Genomic DNA, 25,964 nt, shown 5'->3' on the forward strand with positions numbered 1-25,964 from the left:
TTTGAGGGAAATGGCCACTTGGATGATTGATGACTCTAATTGAGGAAGTAATTTCATCTATCAATATGTACACTGTCGATTCACATATCAATGTCTTATACATAATCATCATAATTATCTGGATGTTCACATGAATTCGAATGTTTGACGGAGATGCTTATCAATTGTTCCATGTATGAACAATCGGCATCATGTCGATTCACACAACAAGATGCGCAATAATGGAATTGAGAGTCCTATTGTTATAAACAAAAAAGTTGAATATGCAGTGTTTATAATCGCTTCCCCATGATTTTCAGGCAAGTATGTAGACTTAAAAAGTAATTTCAATGGTGGCCCACACGGTTATATTGGGTTATCGCGCCTGTAAAAAAATATACATCCTAAAACTCTCCGGAAAGTTAGGGTAGAAAAGTTATCAGTGGAACAAAATACTTTTGTTCATTCTCGTTATATAATTTTCACATTACTCAGAGAAACAAATGCTTGCAAAACTAATGGTTCAATAACGTTTTAAGCATGAAAAATACCATAAAAATTGCACTTGATTCAAGGACTTGGAGAACTACTTAAGCAGGAATTTGTACATGCAAATTATTCACCTTTAACTTCCAATGTAAGAAGTCTTATTTCACCTCACCTGCAAATCCTTCGCAATGTTTTATGCTCAATCACATTCTCATGAAAAATCATCTGTTTATCATAGTAGTTGATTCTATGGACCAGTAAAATGACTGATGACTGCTGAAGGATAATTGTTTTTCATTGACCTATCTATAACACTAATCTATCCATCCATCTCTCATCTCTGTATCCAACCATCTGACCATCTAGTCAGTCCGTCCATCCATCCATCCATCCATATATCTATTCATCCACACGTCCATCTCTCTTATCTCACTCAAGAGAATGACAAACTATACAGAATGGCATAATGTGGGTCAGGTGGAGTCAACGGAGGTATCTTTGGGGAGAACGAGGGCAACGAGAGAGTCAGAGGGATGGGGTGATATGGTCAACAGGGAGCAAACCTCGGGTGAGTTGGGAAGGATGAAGAGCACCCTCGCCCACATGGACCCCGTCGCCGCCAGCTTGATCACCCCTGCACACTCCCTCTGCTTTAGATACGATGCAAAGTCTCGCAGCTGCATTCAAGTCAAGCCTTCAATTTAACGCCCCTTAATACATTTTTAAGCCGTTGAATAAATTTTTTTATCCAGCTTACTTACCCCTTTGACGTCGGCCGCAGCTGTCGGCAGCAGCCGGCAGACCTCCCTCTGTTCAATGGTAAGGAAAAAACAGAAAATTATATTAAAAATCATGGGAGGAGTAAATAACATATGGGACTTGATCATTGTAAAAACTCAGATTTTCATTTGAGAAATCACAGAACGGTTAATTGTTATTGTAATCAGTTGATTAATATATGTTGAAGATATGGGCTAAAATACAAGGAAGAGTCCAAGCTTAAGAAGAGAGTTATCGGGCCCAGTTTTAAGCCTCTATCGAGCCCACTAACTGCGGCTAATGGCTAGTCAAACTAGCCGTTGGCAGGCTAGCCATTAGACGGCTACTATAAAATCAATAGACGTATTATTGTAAATTTTGATCCTTTTGGAATAAATTCAGAACTACTTTGTTTTCTACTTCTGCCATCTTCTCTCGTTCGATCATCAGTAATCTCGACAATATAGTTAAAAATTTCAAAAACTTAAGAGTAAGCAGATCAAATGTAATGGATATGAGCTAGTGCATGTGAAAGCGTTGTGTTCACCTTGTGTGGCTGGGCGCTTGAAAACGTTGTCTTTACATGGCGAAAGGCAGTACGCTGCGTCACATCCAGTTTTGACGGCCAACTGTTGATAAAACAAAAAGACAGATAGACGAAGAAATCAACAATGCAACGAGAGAAGGATAGAGTGCTAAATCAGACCAACGGCTCCCGTGCCCTAGAGATTTTTCTCTAACAAATTTACATTATTTAATGACAAGAATTATCTTACACTTTCCTTTATTCCCAAAAAAAAGCGAAAAGGGAGGATTGAAGAACCTCAGGAAAGCTGCATGTGTTATAATTCACCAAAGAGGTATGGATATTTTTTTTTGAAAATTTTAAAAGATTTACGAAAAAATCTAATCAAAGACAGTTATGCACTCATCACCATCATCGTTGGTCAGTGTCATTGACGATGACAATGATGTTCACGCTGATGAATTGTAGAGGCTTACAATGACGATGACGTCAATACAGTAACCGTTGACGGTTGACATTCACAGGTATCACAGAGGGTTGACACCATCTGTCAATGTCAGCCATCAACTTACTAAAAAATTTTTCAAGAAAATCGTCAACCCCATCAACATCAACCGGCCTAGTTGGTGATTACAATGACATTGACAATAATTTTCTTACACCATAGATGGTTGACAGTGATGACAATCTTCGCACCCATTAAAGTTGGTGTCATCAGTGAACTGTCATCCAGCATGACAAGTCAACATTGTTCGGACACACTGAAGGCAAAATGTGAATTTTTAATGGAGCTAAACAAGTTAAACTTACTTAGCCGGCTCAAAAAGACCATTGGAGTACTTGCACTTGTCTGTGTTCTCTCCACTCGCATAAACTGCACAGTAGTGAGCACCACTTTTGCACAGGGAACCATGCCATAAACTAGCAGCCGAAGCCTCTGAAGACGAATGCTGATGAGGTGGTGGAGAGCTTGGCGGAGGTGGAACGAACGGCGGCTGAGAAATGGGTAACGGCGGTGGTGGAGGCGGCGGCAATGGTGGCAGATCAGGTGGCGGAGGAGGCAGAGGCAGTGAAGCGGAAGATGAAGCAGGGCAAGCCAGCTGCTGATGAATAGAGTTTCCTGGGATCTGGGCTAAAGGAGTCACAGAGGGGGGTATAAAAGGGACAGTCACACCCATGCTAACATGTAGGCTTGCTGGGTTCTGATGAAGTGATAAGGGTTGGTTGACAGAATGTGCATCCCAAGAATTGCACGATGTAGTGAAGACAGGATGCGGGTATGACGTTGATGGAACAGGCGGCGGTGTAACGACCATGCCTGCGGTTCTAACAGAAGGCGGCGGCCATGATGTGCCATCAGATGAAGCAAATTCATGATGCTCATTCTGTTTATCATGCTTCCAGCTTTGTTCCTGACCGTCTGTTAGGATAAGAAAATGAACCTTTTAGTTCACAGAAGAGAGTTGATCGACGTTAGAGGGGAAGAAAGTCAACTGCTCACCAACAACTTGTGTCTGTGCCACATCAGTGTCCGTTCTGTTCGCAGAACTTCTCTGCCCCCATTTGGAATGAAACGATTGCTGCTTTTGCATTTTTGGCCCCATATTTTCCACTTTTATTTTCGGAGACACTGCTTTGTTCGCCTTGCTTTCAGAGCTGTTTAATAAAGAGGACACATGTTGGCGGGTTCCTAGTTTCACTTCCCTGCTGAGTGGGTTGAATCTATCAGAAGTACTCTCCTCTTCCAAACATAACGCAACCGAAGGATTTCTGTAAGGGGAAAGAGTGAACACACAAATATTCATATAAGATTAAGTGAACTGCGAAACTTCATTATTCAGTTTAAATTCAGTTTCGGACGTGATGCTTTGATATTCTGGATTTCTCATTATGTTTCTTGGACTCAAATCCACAAAAACTTTCTCACAATGGCTCTGCATCGAGCAATACAAGAGAGCTACCGTCTACAGGAAAGCCGTTTTATTTCACCGAGAGAAAGGTACATGCTCCGGTAAAAACCATGTTCAAAAAAATAGAGCTTTGCATATTGTTGCCAACCAAAGGCACTAGAGGTATAGATACCAAAAGAAAATTCTAGATAGCTCAAAAGATTCATGGGTAAAACTTCCTCTTTAACAAACTGGAAGTCGGGTCACTTAAGTTTCCTCGAAGACTATCAAGCTATTGGGGCAAGAGCAAGGTAACAATCAGCCAGATGGACACGAAGACTCTTGATAGTAGGCCTCGAGAATTCAATTAACATCCAGCCTAAAAAAATGACTATCCACCCTCAAAGAAGGATTATAAAGATTCAGAAGGGAGACATTATTCTACACAAGAAATATCAGTATCCAGTAAGGAGCCTCTATCTCATTCAATTGGGGTAGCCAGTCGGCAATTGAGATGACACATAATCCAGTGCGACATCACTGGAAGCACATTTAAAAGGAAAAACTCATTATAAAAGACAGATTAACCATGGGTTTTGAAGATGACATTTGCGCACTCAATGGAGAAAATGGCAGAAGCTTTCTGGTGACAACGTTAAAAAATATAATCTCCAAGCTGAATATGTATACTTGAACTGTAGCTAGAAGAAGATGATAGATTCGTAAAGTTATATCATGGAAGTTTCCAAATATTGTTGAAGAGAGAGGGATAGTGAGACAGGGACAGAGGAGTTGATCTGTAGTGGACTAGGGATCGACACAGAAGTGAGCCCACTGAAGATCCGGTGAAGCGATAGCAGGAAGTAGGGAATTGTTGGTCAGCTGAATGGGCTGCACCTAGACAAGGAATACCTGCAGACTGCACGCTGACAGGGGACTGGGGATGGAATGGACATCGCCCTTTAGTCCAAAGATGGAGAGAGATAGGGACTCAAATATTGATCAAATTTCACTTCTTGATCGCCCTCCTAAGGAGATCTTTATTATGAGCGAGTGATATTAACCATGGTACAGATCTTTCTTATGGAGAAATCTTGGAGCCAATTGCTTCTAACCCCCTGATTCTTCAAAGGAAAATAACTGACCCCCTGATCCACACTTCATTGAAGTGTCCTAAGTACCCCAGCGGCAGGGGGGATACAAAAGGCTTTCCTGTGCTGTAGAGAGTATTGTCTTCATAGACAAGAGTTGACATCACTCTGCTACCATGTTAACCTCCAACAATGATATCTTTCTCTGAAGAAGATTATCTCTACAGCACTGGAAAGCCTTTTGTTCTTAACTATTTGCTGCAGTCGGGAGATGTCATCTATCCCCCCTGCCGCTGGGGTGCTTTGGAGTTTGGTTAAAACCTTGATTTAGGTTGCTACCAAGGAAGAGGATAGAGGAGAAATTGATCAGGAGGTACCCCAGAGACAAACCAGTTGGAGATCTGGTGAAGGATGGAAGATCACAAGGGGAAGGGAATTGTTGATGGTTGAGGGAGACACTAATGAGAAATGAGTAGAAATTAAATTCGAGTAATGGATGCTCTTTTTGTGGAACCCTAGCAAGAAGGGGTCAGCAGCGTTGGAGAATAGGCAGAAGAACCAGTGAGGAAATCTTGAGTGGCTTGGGATTGATGGACGCTCGAGGGTAGAGGGACCAAAAGAAGACCGAGGTGAGGCTGAGCCAAACAGCAATTTCAATTCTTCAATATTGGCTGCTCTTCTTCGGTGAGAGCTGCATCTGTTGACTTCTCACCGAAGCCCAAGACGACAGGTGGACAGGAGAAGAACCAACAGGGAGAACCAAGAAACAAAAATAGGTCTCAACTCAATCTGTTCCTGTGTGCCCCTTAAATAATGGGGTATGTGGGTTACACACAATGGCCAAAAATAGAAAGACATGTTACATGTCATACAAAGAAAGTGTAATAAAGGAAAGCTCGTCAGCGAACAAGATCAGTTAAAAATGAGTCATCATAAGAGTGAAATGACCAAAATGCCCTTAATGAGCTAAGTCCCAAGATACACTACCCCGGTTACAGGAGCGCATTGAGGTTCTGGTAAGAATCCTTCACTAACGAGATTAACAAATATCTCATCAGTTTTTTTAATAGAAACCATACTGATCGTTGTCGTGTTTCAGACGTCACCAGGCATTGCACTCTTTGACCTGTGATGAGAGTTTAGGGTATGAAAAGATAACTTCATACCTCAGGTATGAGGTAAGAACCCCTTTAATACAGAAGTCTTAGAGGGTCTAATATTATGGGTCCTCTAAAACATTAAGCAGGGGGCGGTCTATGGCCCCTATATAATGGACCATGCAGAGTTACAAAGGGACACTAATCGTATGGCGTACCACGGCTGCAGGAAGTCAATCTTAATACCAGGGGAGTACAAAAAGATTGGTATATGGTTAGACCCCCAAAACTGTATCTAGTATGAGCAGTGAAAGGAGTGAAATAAAGGTATCATGGGCTGCCATGAACGTTCAAAGAGCTTTTGGCACAATCAAGATGCAACTAGCTCCAATAAGATGAATAAATTAAAGTTTATGTGTAAAACACTACAACGACCAAATACAGTTGTGGATGAAGAACTTCACAAGGGTGGGGAGAAGCAGAAGCATAAATGATGAGACACGAGAGCAGGGCAGTGGAAACAACCCTGCAGCCCAGGGAGTCAGGCGGAGTGTGAATGATGTACAAACCTTAACTCATTTACAAATGGAGGTTCCCCTCATACAATAGGAAACCCAAAGAGGACATACACATAAACCCCTATCTCCAACAGTGTACAGTACGAAAACATGGAGTAAAATCTGAAATAGACGCGAGAACATAAATAATATCCACAACTTTGGTAAGACTTGGAGTCAGAGAATTGCATGAGAAAAATGTTCTCCGATGTTTAACTCCACAAAATGGCCATATAACCAAACTTACTTTGAATTCTAACAAGGCATTAGACTTGGTCGAAATATAATAAGAGTCAAGGCATCAAATACAAAAAACAATGGGAACTTTTCTTCGTCAAAAGATATTGAAACATGAATTGGACTAGTATGAAGGTGAAGACGAATAATGATAGAATCTCTGACTTTAAGAAAATGACAAAATAAGGGCATCAATGCAACTTGACAGGTGTAAAAGCCAAACCTGAAAGTAACATGCAAGGAAATGCTGGGACAACTCCGAATATTCTTCAAAGCTTCAGTAGCCGCATCTACACAGTTGAATTCTACCATCCAACAAGGACTCTGCAGATTCAGACGTGTGAGTTTAACCAAAGACCCCGCTTTTCCAGCTGCAAAGTTGCAAAATCCCTTCAGCTCATCATCGAAAGATGGAGAAATGATGTCCACGAAACTAATAAAAAGAGCGTTTGTTGCTACTTGATCTTCTTCCGTCATGGATACCAGATGGTAATTATTGGATTCATTTACGCCAAATCTTGTGCAGATGGAAGAAAAAAGTGCAGACAATTGAGAAGCTATGAATTCATTGTCAGAGTTTTCTTTGTTCGATGTAGAAGGTGATGATGCTGATTTGTTGACGACAATGTCAGAGGACTCTGATTGCATTTCAACAGAAACATGCAATGACCCGAATCTTGCCCCATTCAAATTATACTTTGCAAGCTGTGCAGCCTCAATTGAACGGAAATCCAGCAAGCAAACACCGTTGTGTCGAATAAATTTATGCCGGATGATCTCACCATACATGGAGAAGGCACTGACTAATTCCTGCTCAGAGACGCAAGAATCTACATGTTTCACAAGGAGCTGATAGAATGAGTTGCCGCTAACTTTAGTGTCTCGATTAGATAGGATACTCACATTTCCCTCCTCATGAGATTTACTCTCCCTACGGTTTTCTCTGATATGTTCCATTGCCAGAGCTGCTTGCTCAGCATTGAAGAACTCAAGCATCAACGCACTTTCGCCAGAGATATCAGTGACTGTGCGTGGGCCATTCAATCCTGCAGAAACTAATCCTTGGAGTAGTTCCTCTTTAGCCTGCTGATTTTGTATCTTTCCGACATAAACATGACAACTGTCGCCTATAGCCACCCCGTGGAATGTCCCCTTGCAGCCCAACCCAGAGTCCAGGAATTTAACTAGAAGACTGGCACCCCAAGGAGATGAGCCGCCCATGAATTCACGAGCCCTGACGGCGTCCATGATGTTCCGGTACTCTATCATAGCAAAGTCCCTGTCACCAAAGAAATAGAAATGCTTGACTGGGCCGAAGTCCTCAAACTGCAGTCTAACTACAGATTCGGAGGCATCACTGCCAAGTGAACTGATCCATAGCTGCTTGGACGCTGAAAAAACATCCATGGCAGAAGGGTCCCCATCAGAGTACCAGACTACTTGACCAGACTCTGTCCCAGGTGAAATAACTTCAGCACGAGTAACTGTGGTTTTTCTATCATTAGATCCAGGAATTACCTTCTCCAAACCAGCGCATTCATTCCGCAGCTTTGTGCTCGACAAGTTTTTGCGAAAGAGAGAGCTATCAACCAAGGATTCTTTCTCACAAGAGCTTCCCTCTTTTTCAGACAAAATCGAACCTTCAATGTTTTCACCTTCACGGTATGGAATGCGCTGAGCTTTGTTCACATGCTTTGACAAGTTTGATCTCAATGTTTCACTTGAGATATTTCTACGATCGTTATTTTTTCTTTTAAGAACAATGCCATCAGGGACATCACTGGATGTCAAATCATGAGCTCTGACAGATGAGTCAGCTGGTTTATCATCGTGAAGACCGTTTTTTGAAGAGTCCGCATTGTCCACATCATTCTGAAGAGCAACTAATTCTTGAAATACCTTGCCTGAAGATCCAAAGACGCGCTCCAGAAATTGCGATAATACTTCAAATCTTTCCGGCTGAAGTAAATTTTGCAACCCTTTCCACTTCATTAGGACCCAATCCTTCAAAGAAGGGTCTCCGACAATGACCTACAACAACAACAGGATGAGCCACAACTATGCCGAACTCTATAAATCTGCCAACCGTCATATCAAGAAAGAACAAAATTCAAGATTGTATATCTCTTTTGCGATGAATTGAATAGGTTTCCCTGGAGCAATACTTACTATAAATGAAAAAATGACAATCAGAATCATTAATTGCAGTGCTGAAAATGAAGACTATCCATCTAAAACCAGGTCACTCTTGAACAACCTTAAGCAATCTGCAGAAAAAAATGTACAGCATTCCAAGTCATTCGTATCCTGAAGTCAGGCCAAAACTAGGAAATATTTGTACATGTCAACAGATGCCCACTTATTTCCTTTTAATTTGCTTTTTATTCTGTTATTTTAACTATTACCGATATTGTAGAAATACCCTTATAAAATCCAACATGGGTATCCAGTATACATATAAACGCTATTTCTTGATGGATGGGCACACTGTGCCATTTTGTTTCTTCTTCTCTGCCGACACACAGGGCCAGGATATTGGGAGGGTGAGCGCTGACAGTTCAGAACTTGGGGGCTGGCATAACATGATCGCACTACTATTTCACAGGTACACCGGAAAAATAAAGTTCTTTGAAAATTTTTATGACACAAATTTAGCATTTTCAAAAGGATGTGAGGACAAATATGTTGCAGAGCAGTTCTAGCCAACTACAGTTATACAGCATGGAAACATGGAGTCACTCCACCTGCTTCCGCTAAATTAGGCATAAAAGGAAAATAAAAATTACATGTAGGCGATACACCCTTTGTATCAAAACAATTCACGATCCGATGATTTGCAATGTCCGAATATGAAAAATGTAGTTTGTAGCAACAGGAAATGGAAAAATAGCTGGTCTGGAGATGATCACGATGGCTCTCCCCCTCGGTCGAGCTCCTTCTTGATCGTGGCGGTCCTCCTCTGCGGCTGGACTCCTCCCTCCAGGTCGTTCGGTGGGGCAGCGCACTCGCGACTCCTCCCCTGGGAAGCGTAACAACTTCTTGCACAAGAAAGACTCCCCTCCCAGTTGGTGTACCCCTTTATTTATAGACCTCACAAGAGTCACTTACGCTGGTCAACTGTCCGTTGACCAGATCTGAGCTTCCTTCTTCTGTATGTCTTCAAATAGCGTCTATCAATACACCCCCCATGAAGATCCCGCTGGTCCTCAAGCTGGAAGTCAGGAAATATCTTACGCACTCTGTGCACTGGCTCCCACGAAGCTTCGTCTGACGGTAAGTTTGACCATTTGACTAGGATTTCGTCACCATATGGAGTACGACGAGTATTGAGGACATCCTCCGGGTAAACCTGCCATACATAGTCATCCGTTAATTCAGCTGGTAAAGGTTGACTGTTAGGTTGGTGAGGGCCAAGCGCCCTTTTTAAGAGAGAAACATGGAAAACAGGATGTAAAGTTGCTGTTCTGGGCAATTCCAATTTATACGCTACTGGTCCAATTTTCTGAGAAATTTTATACGGGCCAAAAAATTTCAGGCTCAGTTTTTCGCAAACCCTTCTTGCCAGTGACTTCATTCGGTAAGGTCTTATTTTTAAGTAGACCATATCCCCTTCCTTAAATTCTTCATCCCTCCGGTGCTTGTCGGCTTGAGATTTCATGCGAGATTGTGCCTTGGCTAGATGCTGTTTAAGACTTGTTAATACTTGATCTCTTTCTGTCAATAATTGATCAATGGAATCAAAAGGAGAAGGGGTTGACCCATAACGTAGTAAGGTTGGTGGGTCACGTCCATATACTGCCTTGAATGGAGACATTCGAATGGATGTATGGTATGATGTATTATAATTATACTCCGCCCAGTGTAACCAGTTTTTCCATTTCTTTGGATTCTCTGATGCAAAGCACCGCAAGTAACATTCCAGACCCCTATTGGTTACTTCTGATTGACCATCCGCCTCCGGGTGGTATGACGAGCTGAATTTAAGGTGAGTCCCCTGAAGTCGATGTAGCTCTTTCCAGAAATGGCTTGTAAATAAACTTCCCCGATCGGAGACGATAGAATTAGGAATGCTGTGGAGTCTGACAATCTCCTTAGCGAAAATTTCGGCTATGGTTATTGCCTTAAAAGGATGTTTAACCACTATGTAATGGCTGTATTTACTTAGACGATCAACAACCACCATTATTGAGTCTGCACCTTCTGATTTGGGTAGGCCCTCTATTAAGTCCATTGTGATATCCTCCCATATTTGATTAGGGACGGGTAGAGGTTGTAACAAGCCTGCTGGCGATAATGTAGACGTTTTTTGTTGTTGGCAGGTCTGACAATAATTCACGTGAGTTTTGATTTGTTTTCTCATACCCGCCCATACAGCTTGTTGTGACATTCTTTTCAATGTTCTCTGGAATCCCCCATGACCACCGATATTAGAATCGTGAAACTCGTGCAACAACTTCGAAATTAAGGAAGAGCTTGTGGGTAGTACTATCTTTCCCTTGAACAAAAGGATGCCTTGCTGAAGAGAATAGCCCGGTGGTGGTTCTTTACCTGCTTCCATATCCTGCAATATTTTACCCAGCTTGGTGTCCCCTTTAATCTCTTGTAATAGTTTCATTTTGTCTAACCAGTGTGTCATGGATATAGAGTTACACTCTTCTGACGTAACCTGTGTGACTTGAGATAAGGCATCCGCGACGACATTCTTCTTCCCCGACTTGTATTGTATGGTGAAATTGTACCCCAACAGTTTTGACATCCAACGATGATATTGGATAGGCAATTCCTTTTGATCTGTTAGGAAGCGAAGACTAAGTTGATCAGTGTATATGTTGAACTGATTGAACATCAGATAATGTTTCCATTTTTGGATAGCCCACACCACTGCCATAAGCTCCCTTTCATTTGCAGATTTGAGTTTTGCTTGGTTGGATAATGCTTTACTGTAGTAGGCAATGGGGTGATTTTCTTGTAATAATACAGCCCCTGCCGCAAAATCTGATGCATCGGTCTCTATGCTGAAAGGTATAGAAAAATCGGGTAACCTTAAGACCGGCGTCTGGGTCATAGCTTCCTTCAGCTTGATGAATGCTGCCTGGGCTTCCTCCGACCACTTGAAGGAATTTTTCTTCAGAAGAGATGTTAGCAGATGAGAGAGGGCAGCATAATTTGGAACAAACCTTCGATAATAACCAGTCAGGCCCAAGAATCCCCTCAACTCCTTGATGGTTGTGGGTGCCTTCCATTGTTCAATTGCTACTATCTTCGTTGGATCAGTGGACACACCTTCAGCCGAAATGACATGTCCCAGGAAGTCAATTCGTTTGCACCCAAACTTGCACTTCTTTGAGTTGACATATAGGTGATTCTCAGAAAGAAGATCAAACACCGTAGTGAGATGTAACTTATGTTCCTGAAAATCCCGGCTGTATATCAATATGTCATCAAAAAATACTAGGATGAACTTGCGTAGGTGTTTGGAAAATATTGAATTCATGAGAGATTGAAATGTCGCTGGCACGTTTGATAAACCAAATGGCATTACCAAAAATTCGAAATGACCATGGTGCGTTTTAAAGGCTGTTTTATAGACATCATCTGGATGCATGCGTATCTGATAGTACCCTGATTTCAAATCTATTTTTGAAAATATAGTCATACCATGCAGTTCCTCCAACAACTCATCCACCACAGGTATTGGAAATCTGTTAGTAATAGTCACTTGATTTAAGGATCTGTAGTCTACACAAAGTCAAAACCCACCGTCCTTTTTAACTAATAAGGCTGGACTTGCGTAACAGCTTTGGGAATGCCGAATAATCTTCATGTCCAGTAACTCTTGTTTTAATTCTTCCAAAATATTTTTATGGGTGTACGAATACCTATAATGCCTCTTATTGATCGGAGGTGGTCCGGAAATCAAATATATCTGATGATCACCGTCTCGGATTGGTGGAAGGGTTTTTGGTTGTTCAAAAACATTGGAATAAGTATTATTTAACCAATGTAAAATTTGTTCGATTGAAATAGGAGGTACCTCTTGATCATGAGTGGTCGCTTGCGCTCTGATTTCGGCAATTTGATGGATCGCGTTCTCCCATTCTTGATTAGCTTGGTCAATATAAAATTAAGAATACCGAAGTGAGTTTAACTCCGGATCGGATATGATAGTATGAATCTGACCCTTCCAAGTAAACTTGAGCATTAGATGGTGATAATTACAGTGAAACCACCCCAGCGTCTTAAGCCATGGAACCCCAAGTATTAAGTCACAACTCCCTAGTGGGAATGGAACTAAGTTCTGTTTGAAAGCCAAACCTTGGAAAGCAATTGGTAAATTGAGACATATTCCAGCCGTCTGTCTGCAATGTCCGTCGCCCATGGCAATGCTGAACTTATGATAAGGATGAACTGGAATCTTTAGTCTCTGAATAACTGTGGGTCGAATGAAATTGTTAGTGGCCCCTCCATCAATGAGGATGGTCACCTTTTGATTATATATCTCTCCCCAGAGCCTGAAGGAACCCTGCTTTGGACCCGTATCAGTGCTAAGCTTCTGCAAAGACATTAACTCCCCTGTCATTAAGGGTCCCTCGTCTAATTGCATGAAGTCTTCTTCTGTGAGAGGTTGTTCCACTTCTTCAACTTCTTCCTCCAGCATGTATATACTGAGTTTCTTTTGACAACGATGACCTGGTGTATATTGATCATTACAGTGATAGCATAGGCCCCTTTCCTTGCGCTGCAAGAACTCTTCAGTAGATAGCTTTGTAATTTTCTTCTTGTTGCTTTTGTGGGAAGTATCACCCCTTAGAGGATTTTGAGTTACTCTGGACGCCTGGGCCGAATGCTGCCCCTCTCCTTTGTTTGAGAAATTTGCCCTGGGTAGGGTGAAATTGTGAGGCTTGTGTGAGTTACCCTTTCCTCTTCTTCCAGGATGGCTAAATTACTCTCTGCTTCTATTGAATAGTCCATCATTTCTTGAATTCCATCTGGTCAATACTTGTTTAATTCCACTCTGATTGCTGGTTTCAGCCCTCTGAAATACGCAGTTTCTTGAATATCAGGTGGAACATGAGATAAAAATGCACAAAGATCCTCAAATTCCGAGCGATACTCTGACACTGTACCTGTCTGTTTAAGACTCATCAATTGATTGCATAGAGATCTGTTGGAGACATGATACCTCTTTTCGAAGTGCTGTCGAAACACCAACCAGTGGCCGAAACCGAAATTTTCTTCGGTGTAAATAAACCAGCCTAAGGCAGGGCCTTCCATGTGGGGGGAGACCAATTGCAGCTTCTCTTCGTCTGTAAGTCTGTTGACTTTAAAAAATATCTCAACGCAGTTTAACCAGATTTGTGCATTATATCCATTGAAATAAGGTAGATCCCCTTTACGGAAAATTACCTTTTGATCCGCAGTTGTTTCTTGGTTCATTTGCACCCGACCATACCTGGTCTGTTCTCTCACCCCAGTCCTTGAGGAGGGAGCCGTGTTGGCTTCAAGTTTAGAATTCATAGCCAGCAATTGCTGCATAATTCCCATAAGAATTTCCACTGGAACAGGGATCTCGTCGACTATAGTTTTGCCTCTGATATCTTCTTGATCCGACATTTCGATCTTCTTAAATGAATACCAAATCTCTGTCCGAAAAGGTCGTCCGGCTCTGATACCAGTTGACACACCCTTAGTATCAAAACAATTCACGATCCAATGATTTGCAATGTCCGAATATGAAAATGTAGTTTGTAGCAACAGGAAATGGAAAAATAGCTGGTCTGGAGATGATCACGACGCCTCTCCCCCTCGGTCGAGCTCCTTCTTGATCGTGGCGGTCCTCCTCTGCGGCTGGACTCCTCCCTCCAGGTCGTTCGGTGGGGCAGCGCACTCGCGACTCCTCCCCTGGGAAGCGTAACAACTTCTTGCACAAGAAAGACTCCCCTCCCAGTTGGTGTACCCCTTTATTTATAGACCTCACAAGAGTCACTTACGCTGGTCAACTGTCCATTGACCAGATCTGAGCTTCCTTCTTCTGTATGTCTTCGAATATCTTCTATCAGTAGGCTTGACTCAAGAAGTATGGTACAAGCAAAGAAGCTTGAAAGTGAAAAAATCAGGGCCTGCCTCTCAGAAGATAAAAAACATTACTGCGCAATGTATTCAAAATACCACACAAGTGTGTGGCAGGAAACCAAAATGTGAACTTCTTTGACAAACGAAATACACACCAAAACCTCAAAATCACTAATTAAATCTTCGGTGTAATAGAGGATAAATAGAAAAATAACTCAATAAATAGAATAACTAAATAAATAGAAAATAAATACCAAAGGAAGTCAATTAAAATGCCAAAAAGATATATTTCGTAGGTTACCATATCTAAAAAACAGTTATTACTCGGGCATAAATGCTCATGATTGCCTTTTCTGGTAGTGATTAGTGTTCCTCTGTCCATGTCCTCCACGCCTATTTCCACCGGATCTGCAAGCGAATTGTCTTCATTGTTATTCCTATCATATCCCTGTTTCACTGTGATCTCGTCCAGTTGCATTGTAACTAGATTTATAAAATATACGCCTTTCTTGCGTTGTTCCACATCAGTAGAGGGAGAAGATACAAGCTCAAAACAGGCTCCAAGAAGATCTCTCGGGCAAGAAAATAAAACTTTCAGCAGACACAGAGCCTGAAACCAAAACAGCCTTGACGGTCCAGGTTTATTCTCCTCTTCTTTTTGTATCAACTCGTGAAACAAATCCAAAGGCTCCTGAATATTTTGTATCGCACAACGTCCAATTGAACGAATTTCTACCATTTCAAGATAGGAAATAAGGAAATTGAACACTTTTGCAAAAACAGGGGAACAGATTCCCTGAAAAGCGGATGATGTTGAAGCCTCAGATGATGCTGAGCAACAGATATCAACAAGGCCGAGAATGCATGCTTTTGCTGTCTGATAAGCGACACCATCAAAATCCTCCCTCCCATTAATAACACCAACGCTACAGTTGTGCATATCAATTACCACTTGTGCCGCATTCTCAAGGGATGATGGGCAGAATGATGCATAACGAGGAATCAGCTCAGCTACAATACGCTGTACACTCGAACATCCTACATAGCAAACGTGAGAAATTGACATCAGAACATCGTAACCTAATAAATCTCCATCCTAGAAAGAACGATAAGTTCATTAAACTAAGTTTAGAATCAACTTATAACTCATTTGAAACCCCGATCATTAAATATATGGAACGTAAAGCTGAATTTAAAAATACAAGTAAATACAGTCTTTCATAGAAAAGTGAATGTCTTCATTAGACTATAAGGTACAAAGATTTTATATTAAATAGAATATAAGACGTGACACATCTTATAAACGTATATTTGTTTCTTTAATTGTTTAGACGCACGAAGCTGCACAGAGGAATCCGATTATCTTTTTACCTGTCCTTGCAAATTGAATATCTTAACGAGGAAATATACAAGCGAAACCATAAAAAATGGGGTTTTCATGGGTTTGGAGGTATTTTGTAGCAGGAGACGTAGGTACATTGAAAAGGGGGAAATTTTACGTCCTAAGACTAGTTTGATGTATTAAATTGCATGGAAGAAATTAATTAACCCCACTGCGCGTATCCTTAGATGTATACAAATCCATATGCACCATTTTCAATTCTGGCTCAAGTTGGAGCCTCAATAATGATGGCCATTTATGGTTTTTATTTAACAAGAGAGAAATGAAATTGACAAAGAGCTTGAAACCATTCTCATCTGCAGATCCATAATGAAGCGAAAGGTTCCCTTAAAGATGTGGATTTTTGGTTGGTTACTACTTAGGCAGTGACTTGTGACACAAAGCTTCAACAAGAGGCTCTTCCCAAACACCTTGGCAGAGTGTGGCCTGTGCACTGGAGGTGAAGAAGACTGCTCTCATATGTTCTTTCAGTGCCCGTCCGCTCAGGCAGTTTGGGCCAACCAGAAGGCTCAGTGTGTGGGTGTCACTTCAGAAGAGGCCTTCGGGGCCTCTCTCAGGGGTCGGATATTCAGGAGGGACGCGGAGTGGGGAAGGGTACTGGTACGTTCTTGTATCGAATTGGTAGTAAATTCTATATGAAACGAATTACTTACAATTTGGGAGTTGCTCTACTCGATCTTTCAAGCGGATGTCCCTCCTGTCTCCCGTCCTCGTCCTTCTGGCGTATGCGAACCCGCTCGGATGCTTGGCCGAATGCAGCCTGTCCTCCCAGCTCTCGTAAGCCCAAGAAGTCTCCCACCGAAGATCCCCTTTCTCACCCAGTCTTCTTTATTTATAGTGTTCTTTATTCCTTCCCTAAACTACCAGTCAAGAACTGGTAGTTATTCTGCCAGGTCAGCAGTACCTGGACCCGTGCTCTTCTCTATGACGTTTGACCAGTATTTCCGCCCTTGATGTTTTCTCCTTTCATAAACTTTTATAGGAATCATATCAGGTACTAGCGCTGCTGTGACCGATCTGGTTGCATTGTAATGAGATTGCTTCCAAGGGATGGACACATTTTTCATGAGGCGGAGGGTACTGTTTCATGCTGATCAAGAGGGGTATGAATGGTGGGGAAGAACCAGTTTGGTCCTCTTTGTAACTATTTTTATTATCTGTTGAATGGGTTCTCTCTCTTTTATCTCTTTGTAAATGCCCATTAACATGTACCCATTTTGGACTCTCTCCTCCCCACAAGTACCATGTAATGAACCCTAAATCATTTTGATGAGGGTTGAGCCTCTTTCAATTCTAGGTTTTTTCATGGTATCAAAGCACCATCTGGGAGTTTTCCTCCAGATTTGATCTCCTATCAGCTTGGTTAGGCTTCACCTCTGCTCGCTCAGGCTCCGCTGCAGTACACGTTGGCTCCACCTCTCCTTGCGCGGGCTTCGCCACCCTTCACGCCTCGCCGACATTCGCACCATCGGCACCTCTGCTCCGTCTGGTTATATCAGCTCAGCTGTTGCTCATGTCGTTTCTGCCAGCATCGACCCCATCCTTCTGCCTTCAGATCTTGCAGTTGATCATCCTTGATTTCCTGTTAGGTAACATCATGGCTACTGGTGACTCTTCTATACTGTTGCCAATCTGGCGCCAGGGACGTCTACTCTCCCAACATCAGAATTGAGTCATTGATACTATCCTCTGCCTTGCACACCTCCTGCATTTCATTTTACAGGATTGAACCTTCTTCAATGGTGCCAATATGTTCAATTTACCTTGAAAGGAAAGTTTAAGAAGCATTTATTGGAAGAGCACTACTTCCCACTGCTTCCCATTATGATAATTGGCTTGACCTCATGGGTGTTGTCACTGTTGACTCCTTGACAATATCAGTCCACTGTTTGCTTCTGAATTCTTATCTCTTGACTCCGCTAAGGAGATTTTTTTTTTTAACTATAACAAGGGATGAACACCTGATGAATCGGTGAACTTCCCATTTGGACCATAGAGGCCCTATACCATCTTTCAATCATCCTCAATATCTCCCTTCACCTGCCGTCGCTTGGGAGGACCATGCTGCCTTAATTCCTTCAGCTACATGTATTACTCCATCTGTAGAAGCCCTTCTTTCTCTGAACAATACCTCGTTTCTATGTAACCAGATGGCCCACAACACCGCTAGAGCTCGATCACCGTCCTTGTTTCCTCTTCTCGCGCAATTTTGTGCCGAGTCCCAAAAAGCCAATTCAGATGTCACCTTCATCCTTGAAAGTGGCTGGCTGGCCCAAACCGTAGGAGCAAAGGATCATTCAAAGAAAAGATGGTTGCAATCTTCCTCCCCATTCGTACATAGCACGCATTGTGACGAAGTATCTGGATATAGCCTTTTGCGAAAAACTCTTGTCATTAATCATTTCCTTGCTAGCAGCCATCCAAAAAATCTCGCCTTCAATGCGACTCTTTGGCGCCTTATGAACCTGCATGCGCTGACTAATGCCCTGTCTTCCTCTTGCCCCTGTCGGATCATCATATAAGCGTTCCGAACCGAGAAGGGGCCATTGTCCACTCCCACCTGTCTTTTTCTCCATCCTCTGGTCGTAACTGTAGTAGGGATTGCTGCATATCTATGAACTCGGACACACGCTGGTCAGATAAGGCCCCATGTATGATCGGGTTCCATGCGCCCTCCCAGCAGTTACGCAAGTGGGCATGTTGATCTTGGGCAAGTGCATACAGTCGGGGGAATACCTCACTAAAAATACCCTGCGGCGACCATGCAACTCTCCAGTATCGGAATGCCGTCCCATTGCCTAACTTGGCCAAAAAAAAACCTTGTACTCTTGGAAAAACCTGCCTCAGCCCTTGCTAGAACAGGGATGCTCCATGATACGGATCCCCAGACCGCCTCTCTTTACGGAACGACATACCTTATCCCATGCCCCAAGTCAGTCCCCTACCATAGATGCCATGCAATAAATTGATGACCAAATCCTCTCATGGATTCATTATTCTCTCCACCCATTTGGTTAGGAGTGCCATGTTTATAGTCTGCATGTGTAGGACCCCCAGACCGCCTCTCTTGACGGAACGACATACCTTATCCCATGCCACCATCGCAAGGCCCCCCATATCCCATGCCCCTTTGTTCTGGCCCGTTTTCCATTGGTCATTCCGCTCTTCCATAGATGATTCCACGGAGGAAACCCAAAACCTTTCAATACTACTAGACCTATTTGTTAACTTCTCAGTCTTGGATATCAATAAAACCAAATCCGCGTTTGTGAGGTTAGGCCTTTCACTGGAGAAAGAGGTTCAATGCTTGGAAGCTTTGGGGACACCCATTGGGTGCAACCTATGCATTATCTTGGATTATCCCTAACAGGGGGCGGATGTCAAGCAAGGACTGGGCACTAGTGGTCGAGAAAGTGGAGAGGAGACTGGAGGGCTCGCAGAGCGAGTGCTATCAAGAGCTGGCCCTCTGATATTGCTGAGATCGGTGCACTCCAAACTACCTAAGAGGTCGGATGCTGCCTGGATTCCTCGATGAGGTGCTTCTCCTATAAAGGCCCTGAGCTTGGGGAATGGTAGTGAATCGGCTATAGTGTCGTGGGAGGTGGTTTGCTGACCGGTGGAGCAAGGAGGGCTGGGGGTACTACACCTACAAGCCATGAAAGCGGGTGCGCATGATCATGGGACTGGAGGAAGATATGGTTACGAAGATCTTGAGAGACAGCTACAGCACAGATATGAAGGGAGCAACAGTAGAACCCAATCAGCGGGGCATCCACTTTCTTGCAGGGCTTGAGATAGATCTTTTCATAAATTCAAAGGTTTTTTACGCCCAAATTGGGGGACAATTGTCTATTAGATGAACGAGTGGTTGGCCAGAGGTCAGTTGCGAGAGGTTTTTCCCTGCCTTTTTGTGCTGGCATGGCATCCGCAAACTTCGGTGCAAAATTGTTGGGATGCCACATGGAACCCAATTGTAGACGGCACTTTGTCAGATCAGCGGGTATAAGATTTACTGCACATACATATAACTAGCTTATATATGCAGCCCGAAAACGGAACACGGCACTGCTGGACATAGTGGGGCGCACCTTTGTCAGTTAAAGATGTATACAAGCGGATCAGAGGGATATGACAGACGAGTCAATTATTACTACTAGTCACCTGTTATGGAAGCAGAAAGTCCCACTAAAAATAAGGATTTTTGGCTATCTGCTTCTTAGAAAACGGCGGATGACATGAGCCCGACGAAAGAGCATACTATCACACAGATCGGCAATGTGTCCCATTTGTGCATAAGGAGAGGAAGACTGCTTACATCTGTTTTTTGAATTTCTGTTTGCCCATGAAATTTGGAGTTTGCAGTAGCTCATTGGGGGGGATATGACATTAGATGAAGTATGTCGGAGCTCACTCTAGGAAGGCGCCTGCAGAGGACAGTCACGGTGGGGAAGGATCCCCACAGTACTTTTAAGCAATATGGCTGCACCGTAATGATGTCATGTTAAAGTGGAGGGCTGTCTCTATAGGTACTGTTCTGCATGATGTGGAGAATTGTGTCTCCTAATGGGTTGGTGGGGTGTGAAGGACCATAAAGGGATCAAGTTGGTCGGCCGTGGATTCACTACAATTCTGTATACCATAAATTTGGGTTGATCACCGATCTCGGGTGATCTTCACCCTTATTCAAAACAAAAAAAAAGTTGATCACTGATTTTGGGTGATCCTCCTTTTTCTTTCTAAAAAAACAAGAGGGAAGTAAACGAATGAGAATGCAGACAGTTATTGGCGGACAATGAAGAAAAGCTAATTTTCTACACGAATCTAATCTAAAAAGATAAAGGCTAGTCTCAGCTTTAAAAACCCTACAATATCTCCGCTGAAAGCATCAAATAAGAACGGAAACCTGGGAACAACAGAAGCATAGATTGTTTAACCAATGAAGAATCCGTCTACCTACATTCGGACATAAAAAATGACCAAATCAAAGAAATGTAGCGCTTCATGAGACGTCCTCCAAATTTGTTAACGATGGTTTCTGGAATTCATGGTAACAGGTAACGGAAAAGGTATTAATCATGATATTGAATAATATTTCCACATTTTGTGTTATGTGAAGAGAAAAACAAATTCCATTCAAGAAATGAAAATCCGACCTGTGTCCAACTAATCAGTCCAATTATTCCACCTTGAGCACAATTATCAACAAAATTCAACAACAACCTATAGATCTTTATTTTGGCGAATTTTTGGCAAGCTCAAGGTCGTTCGAACAGGGAATTTTTCCTCGACGAAGTAATAATCAGATGAGCAGAAGACTGGAGCAAATAATACAGTTCCCAAAATATGCTGAGAGAAGAGAAGAGATCGGGACAGGCAGAACGCAAGCGGGGATGATTGACAGACGAACGGCTATACCTTTCGAAGCCGAGAACAGATAGAGATACGCCTGATCGAAATCCTTCTTGAGACGAGATCCATTCTGAGATATGTAAAACCTAATCCGCTTGTAACAATCGTGCACCCTTCGGAGCTCATCCCTGTTCTTGCGCTTCTGCAATACCTCATCAGGTGGAAGTGGAAGAGAAGTGGAGATTGGCTCATTCAAACGCGATGATTCTGGCGCCGGATCAATCAACCTTCGTTTCTTCAGCGGTTGATCCATCGACGAGCTGGCTGATCCCCCTTCGCTCCGATTGCTCCCCGAGAAGGGGGAACGGAATCGAACAACCGCGAAAACCAGCAAATTTAAGGGCCGAGCGACTCCATCGGATCGATCGAATAATCAAATCGCCGGCCCAATCCCATTTTATATTTAAATGTATGATAATTGATTGACACTATTTTCTATCTCGTCTTTACATTTTTTACATTATAGGGGGTGATTTCTGGAATAAATTGAAGGTTTTTACTGCTATTCTATAGGTGAAATATTTACATTTTTTACATTATAGGGGGTGATTTCTGGAATAAATTGAAGGGTTTTACTGCTATTCTATAGGTGAAATATTTACATTTTTTACATTATAGGGGGTGATTTCTGGAATAAATTGAAGGGTTTTACTGCTAATCTATAGGTGAAATCTTCGGAGGTATTTAAATATTTTTGAAGAAAATTTTTTGGGTGCGTTTTTAAAATTACGGGATCAAATACATTTACTAGTGTTAGACTTCTATCATCATGGTACTACATTGGTGTTGCATTCAGTTGATGAATATATGTAGGCGTTGCTTACAAACTTTTCTAAGAAAACTGAAGTCAAAATACACCCATAAAAGTTCCCACAGTGAAAAAAAATTGCAATCTGCGGATGTACCTCAAAAAAGATATCCAACATGGAAATTAATGTACCTACTTCATAAATATTCTCAGATACAGCACAGAAAATAGATAACTAAGTAATGATCAATTGTGGCCATCATTGATTCACATAATGTAGATGATGATCTTACAGTCTTGAGGAACATACTCAAGTCAGTTGGATGAACTCACATATTGAAAAATCTATTGGAATTGAGCATGTGTTGCTACCTGGTAACACATATTCATGGACCATAAGCCCTAACTTTATCATAATATCTATAATAATCTTGTGCTAACTCTGTTAACTAAACTATAAATATATTTTAGACATTCCATCTGTGAATTAAAGTATTTAAATTCCAGTCGTATATATCCTCTATTAAGTCATTGAATATTAGGATAATCCTTGTAGTGATATTTATTGTTCGTAATTATTTTCTGAGTTATTAGATACCATTTCAATATGTTTTTTTATCATTTAACGTGTTCACTTGATCTTAAGTTTTCTGTAAGGTTGCTTAGGGCCCACCGATCTAAAGTTGGGTTCTGTCACTTGAGATCCATGCCAACCCTAGGTGCATCTTAGCTCCATCCTACAAGAAAATGTTTAAAATCCCAAAAAATTATTCCCACCAATGACTAATGACAATACATATCTTCACACATTTGATATTTTAATTTTTTATGATTAATTATGTTTCAAATTATGATTTGCTTGATTAATATTTGACGACATTTGCACAAGATACTAGTTAAATAATTGGTTAAATCTACCATTCCATCATATTTTTAGATTCATTATTAACCAGTGGTATTTTTTAGGTCATTTTGCATTTTAAATTTACTATTTGTGACATGAAGTAATTAATAATCACAAATAACATGCTATAGAAGTAATTTCATTTATGTTTTGTTTATTTTGATTGAAATTATAATAAATGCATTTTATTCAAACTTGAAACAATAATTTACTATATTTTTAAATAAATCTATGATTTTTCCCAAATTTGTGACATTCCATATCTCTTTCAATATTCATTGATGCTATATTTATTCCTTATAATACAAGTGTGATGCTATAATTGAATTCCTTGAATACATGCAATGGCTAATGAATTATGATGGGATCATAATAAGCAGATCACTACTCTTTAAACTTGAGTTCTAAAAACTCTTATTCGAAGGATCCTAAAGAAGGACATCAAAATATCTGGATATGCCATGCATATGATGAGTATGGCTGATTCTGTAGCCATTGTTATGGAGACATTAAGGCCAAATAGTGCGTGGTCTTTAGGAAAATAATTCATTGAATTGATCCTTATGAATCCCTTAATGATATTGCACCTATTGTCGATCAGGTTGGTTCATGTCCCTGTCGTGTAGATGGTCATTGGATCAAATGGATACATCTAAATAACATACATTTGTAAGTCTTGAAGATGCCCACTTGAGTAACCAAGAGATCAAGGACCCGACCTGTGCAAATGAGATGTTTTAGGTATTTTATGCAATCAAGTTCGCATCATGTTGATCTAAGCCCCAAAAATCTTAAATTTGTTGACATTAAATTTATAAATAAAACCATTTTATTAGTCACGTGTATATATATGGATCTATTTAAATACTTTTAGGGTTTTATTATTTTTAGCATGATATTCTAATTTTTCTAATTTTTGGTATTTTTTGTGAAACTTTATATTCTTAAATCATAAATAAAAAATATAATTAAGTATTAATGTATCTATATTAGCTTTTTACCTTTTCCATTTTACCTAAAAATTTATGCCACACTAGCAATACGCCTCATGTAAAAAGGAGAAGAGAGCATCAAATTACAAAAAATGATGTAACCTCCAATCGAGATATCTAACGATCTAACAGTTTTAAGATATAAACTAACTGAGGGAACTTTCGTCTCTTTCTCATCTATTCATCCATATATTCTGATCTATAAATAGATTACCCCATCTTTTCAAGAAAGGCACCCTTGGACTTTTTCTTTATGATAATTAGTGAAGTGATTTTCTCATTCACAACCTCATTTGGCACTATTCTTGAATCTTGGAGGCAAAGTATTAACGGATCAATGTTTTGATCTAGACTCTTGAAGATAAATAACCACTTAGCCTATTGGGCATGTGATGGGCCCATGGGGTGCCAAGCTACACTATGTGCCATAGAATATATAAAAGAGTGTGTCAATTCTCTCTTTGAATCTTTACCATCATAAATTACTTTCCACATTTAATCCTTCATCTGCTTAACAATCCCAAATGACTTGGGCCATAGTTAACCATCAAACCCTAATGATTCGGCCTATTTAGTTGATGACACACAAATGTTAGGGTTATTTATATGAAATATGCATATCTTTATGCATTGCAATGATCATACATGCATGTTGTCAAACTTAAAATTATTAAATCTATTTTGGAGTGAAATTATAACTTTTGTGGATTTAATAATATTTTAAGGATTTTTCTAACACCATATTCTTATAGAAATTATATATCTAATTCAAAAATTGTGTTTTTATTAAAATTTTAAAATTATATTTTTTGGAGATATTAATTTTCAAAGTTGGAATATATACTTATTATATTTTAGTACTTGGGATTTATTATATGCCCATTAGTTATACATTTCTAGAATTTAATAATAACATGCCACATAACGCCATTCAGTTTGATCAAATCACATATGCACATATAGGATATGTTATAGCTTGGTTCCTCGAGTGAGACATATTGAGTTACTCAATTTTTCAGCCTCTAGGTGTATTCCCATGATTCCTAGCAAGTTATATTTCCTACTTCACCATGAATATCTCCGTTCACACTCCATCTTCGTCATTGCATCATCCCCGTATTGAGTTACTCAAGTTGAGTTATTTTGAGTTACTCAAATTGCATCATCATCACACTCCATCTTCCTCGAGTGAGACATATCGAGTAACTCAAATTTGCAGCCTCTATGTGTATTCACATGATTCCTGGAAAGTTAGATTTCCTACTTCACCATGAAAAACTCAGTTCACACTCCATCTTCGTCGTTGTATCATCCCCATCACATAGGGAATGGAGAGAAGCTAAGGGGAGAATGGACAAGAAGGGGAAGAGCCTTAAAAATTATGGTATGGATGAATTTTATTTAAGGCCATCCCCAATTTATTCGAAGTATTTTCCTAAAACCCAAACTTCAAGTATATCTTTCAAAATACAAAAGTCTATTTCCATGTGACCCTCTAAGCTCATGTATTAGACTAGTTAACAACTCTAGCAACCCAATATTCTTTATTGATGATGAATTACACAAGATTAATTGTTTCATAAATACATATGTAAATTAATGACAGATTGATTTAACCCAATTGATAGTTCAAATCTCCATCCTGTGGGATGGCAAGCTACATATTGTGCTCTAGAAGATACAAAGGAGTGTTTGGCTCACTCATGGAACCTATTAGAGACAATGGAGTGTTTTGGCTCTCTCATAGAGCCCATTAGAGACAAAGGTGTGTATTGGCTCACTCACGGAACCCATCTATCACTGATTGCAATG

At 40.9% G+C, this 25,964-nt stretch overlaps 1 protein-coding gene across 1 annotated transcript; it reads right to left on the minus strand.

Moving 5' to 3' along the window:
* Positions 1-901: 901 nt before the first annotated feature.
* LOC144702253 (nucleic acid binding protein) lies at positions 902-21,861 on the minus strand. Its single transcript, XM_078574222.1, has 8 exons — positions 21,515-21,861; positions 14,999-15,735; positions 6,848-8,655; positions 3,255-3,523; positions 2,564-3,173; positions 1,775-1,856; positions 1,230-1,277; positions 902-1,145 (listed from the first exon to the last, which is right to left on the minus strand). Exons 1-8 carry the CDS (start codon positions 21,759-21,761, stop codon positions 942-944), a joined length of 4,005 nt encoding a protein of 1,334 aa, XP_078430348.1. The 5' UTR covers positions 21,762-21,861; the 3' UTR covers positions 902-941.
* Between the last annotated feature and the right edge of the window lie 4,103 nt (positions 21,862-25,964).

The sequence above is a fragment of the Wolffia australiana genome, chromosome 4, assembly GCF_029677425.1.
Source record: "Wolffia australiana isolate 7733 chromosome 4, ASM2967742v1".
Lineage (NCBI taxonomy): Eukaryota > Viridiplantae > Streptophyta > Magnoliopsida > Alismatales > Araceae > Wolffia > Wolffia australiana.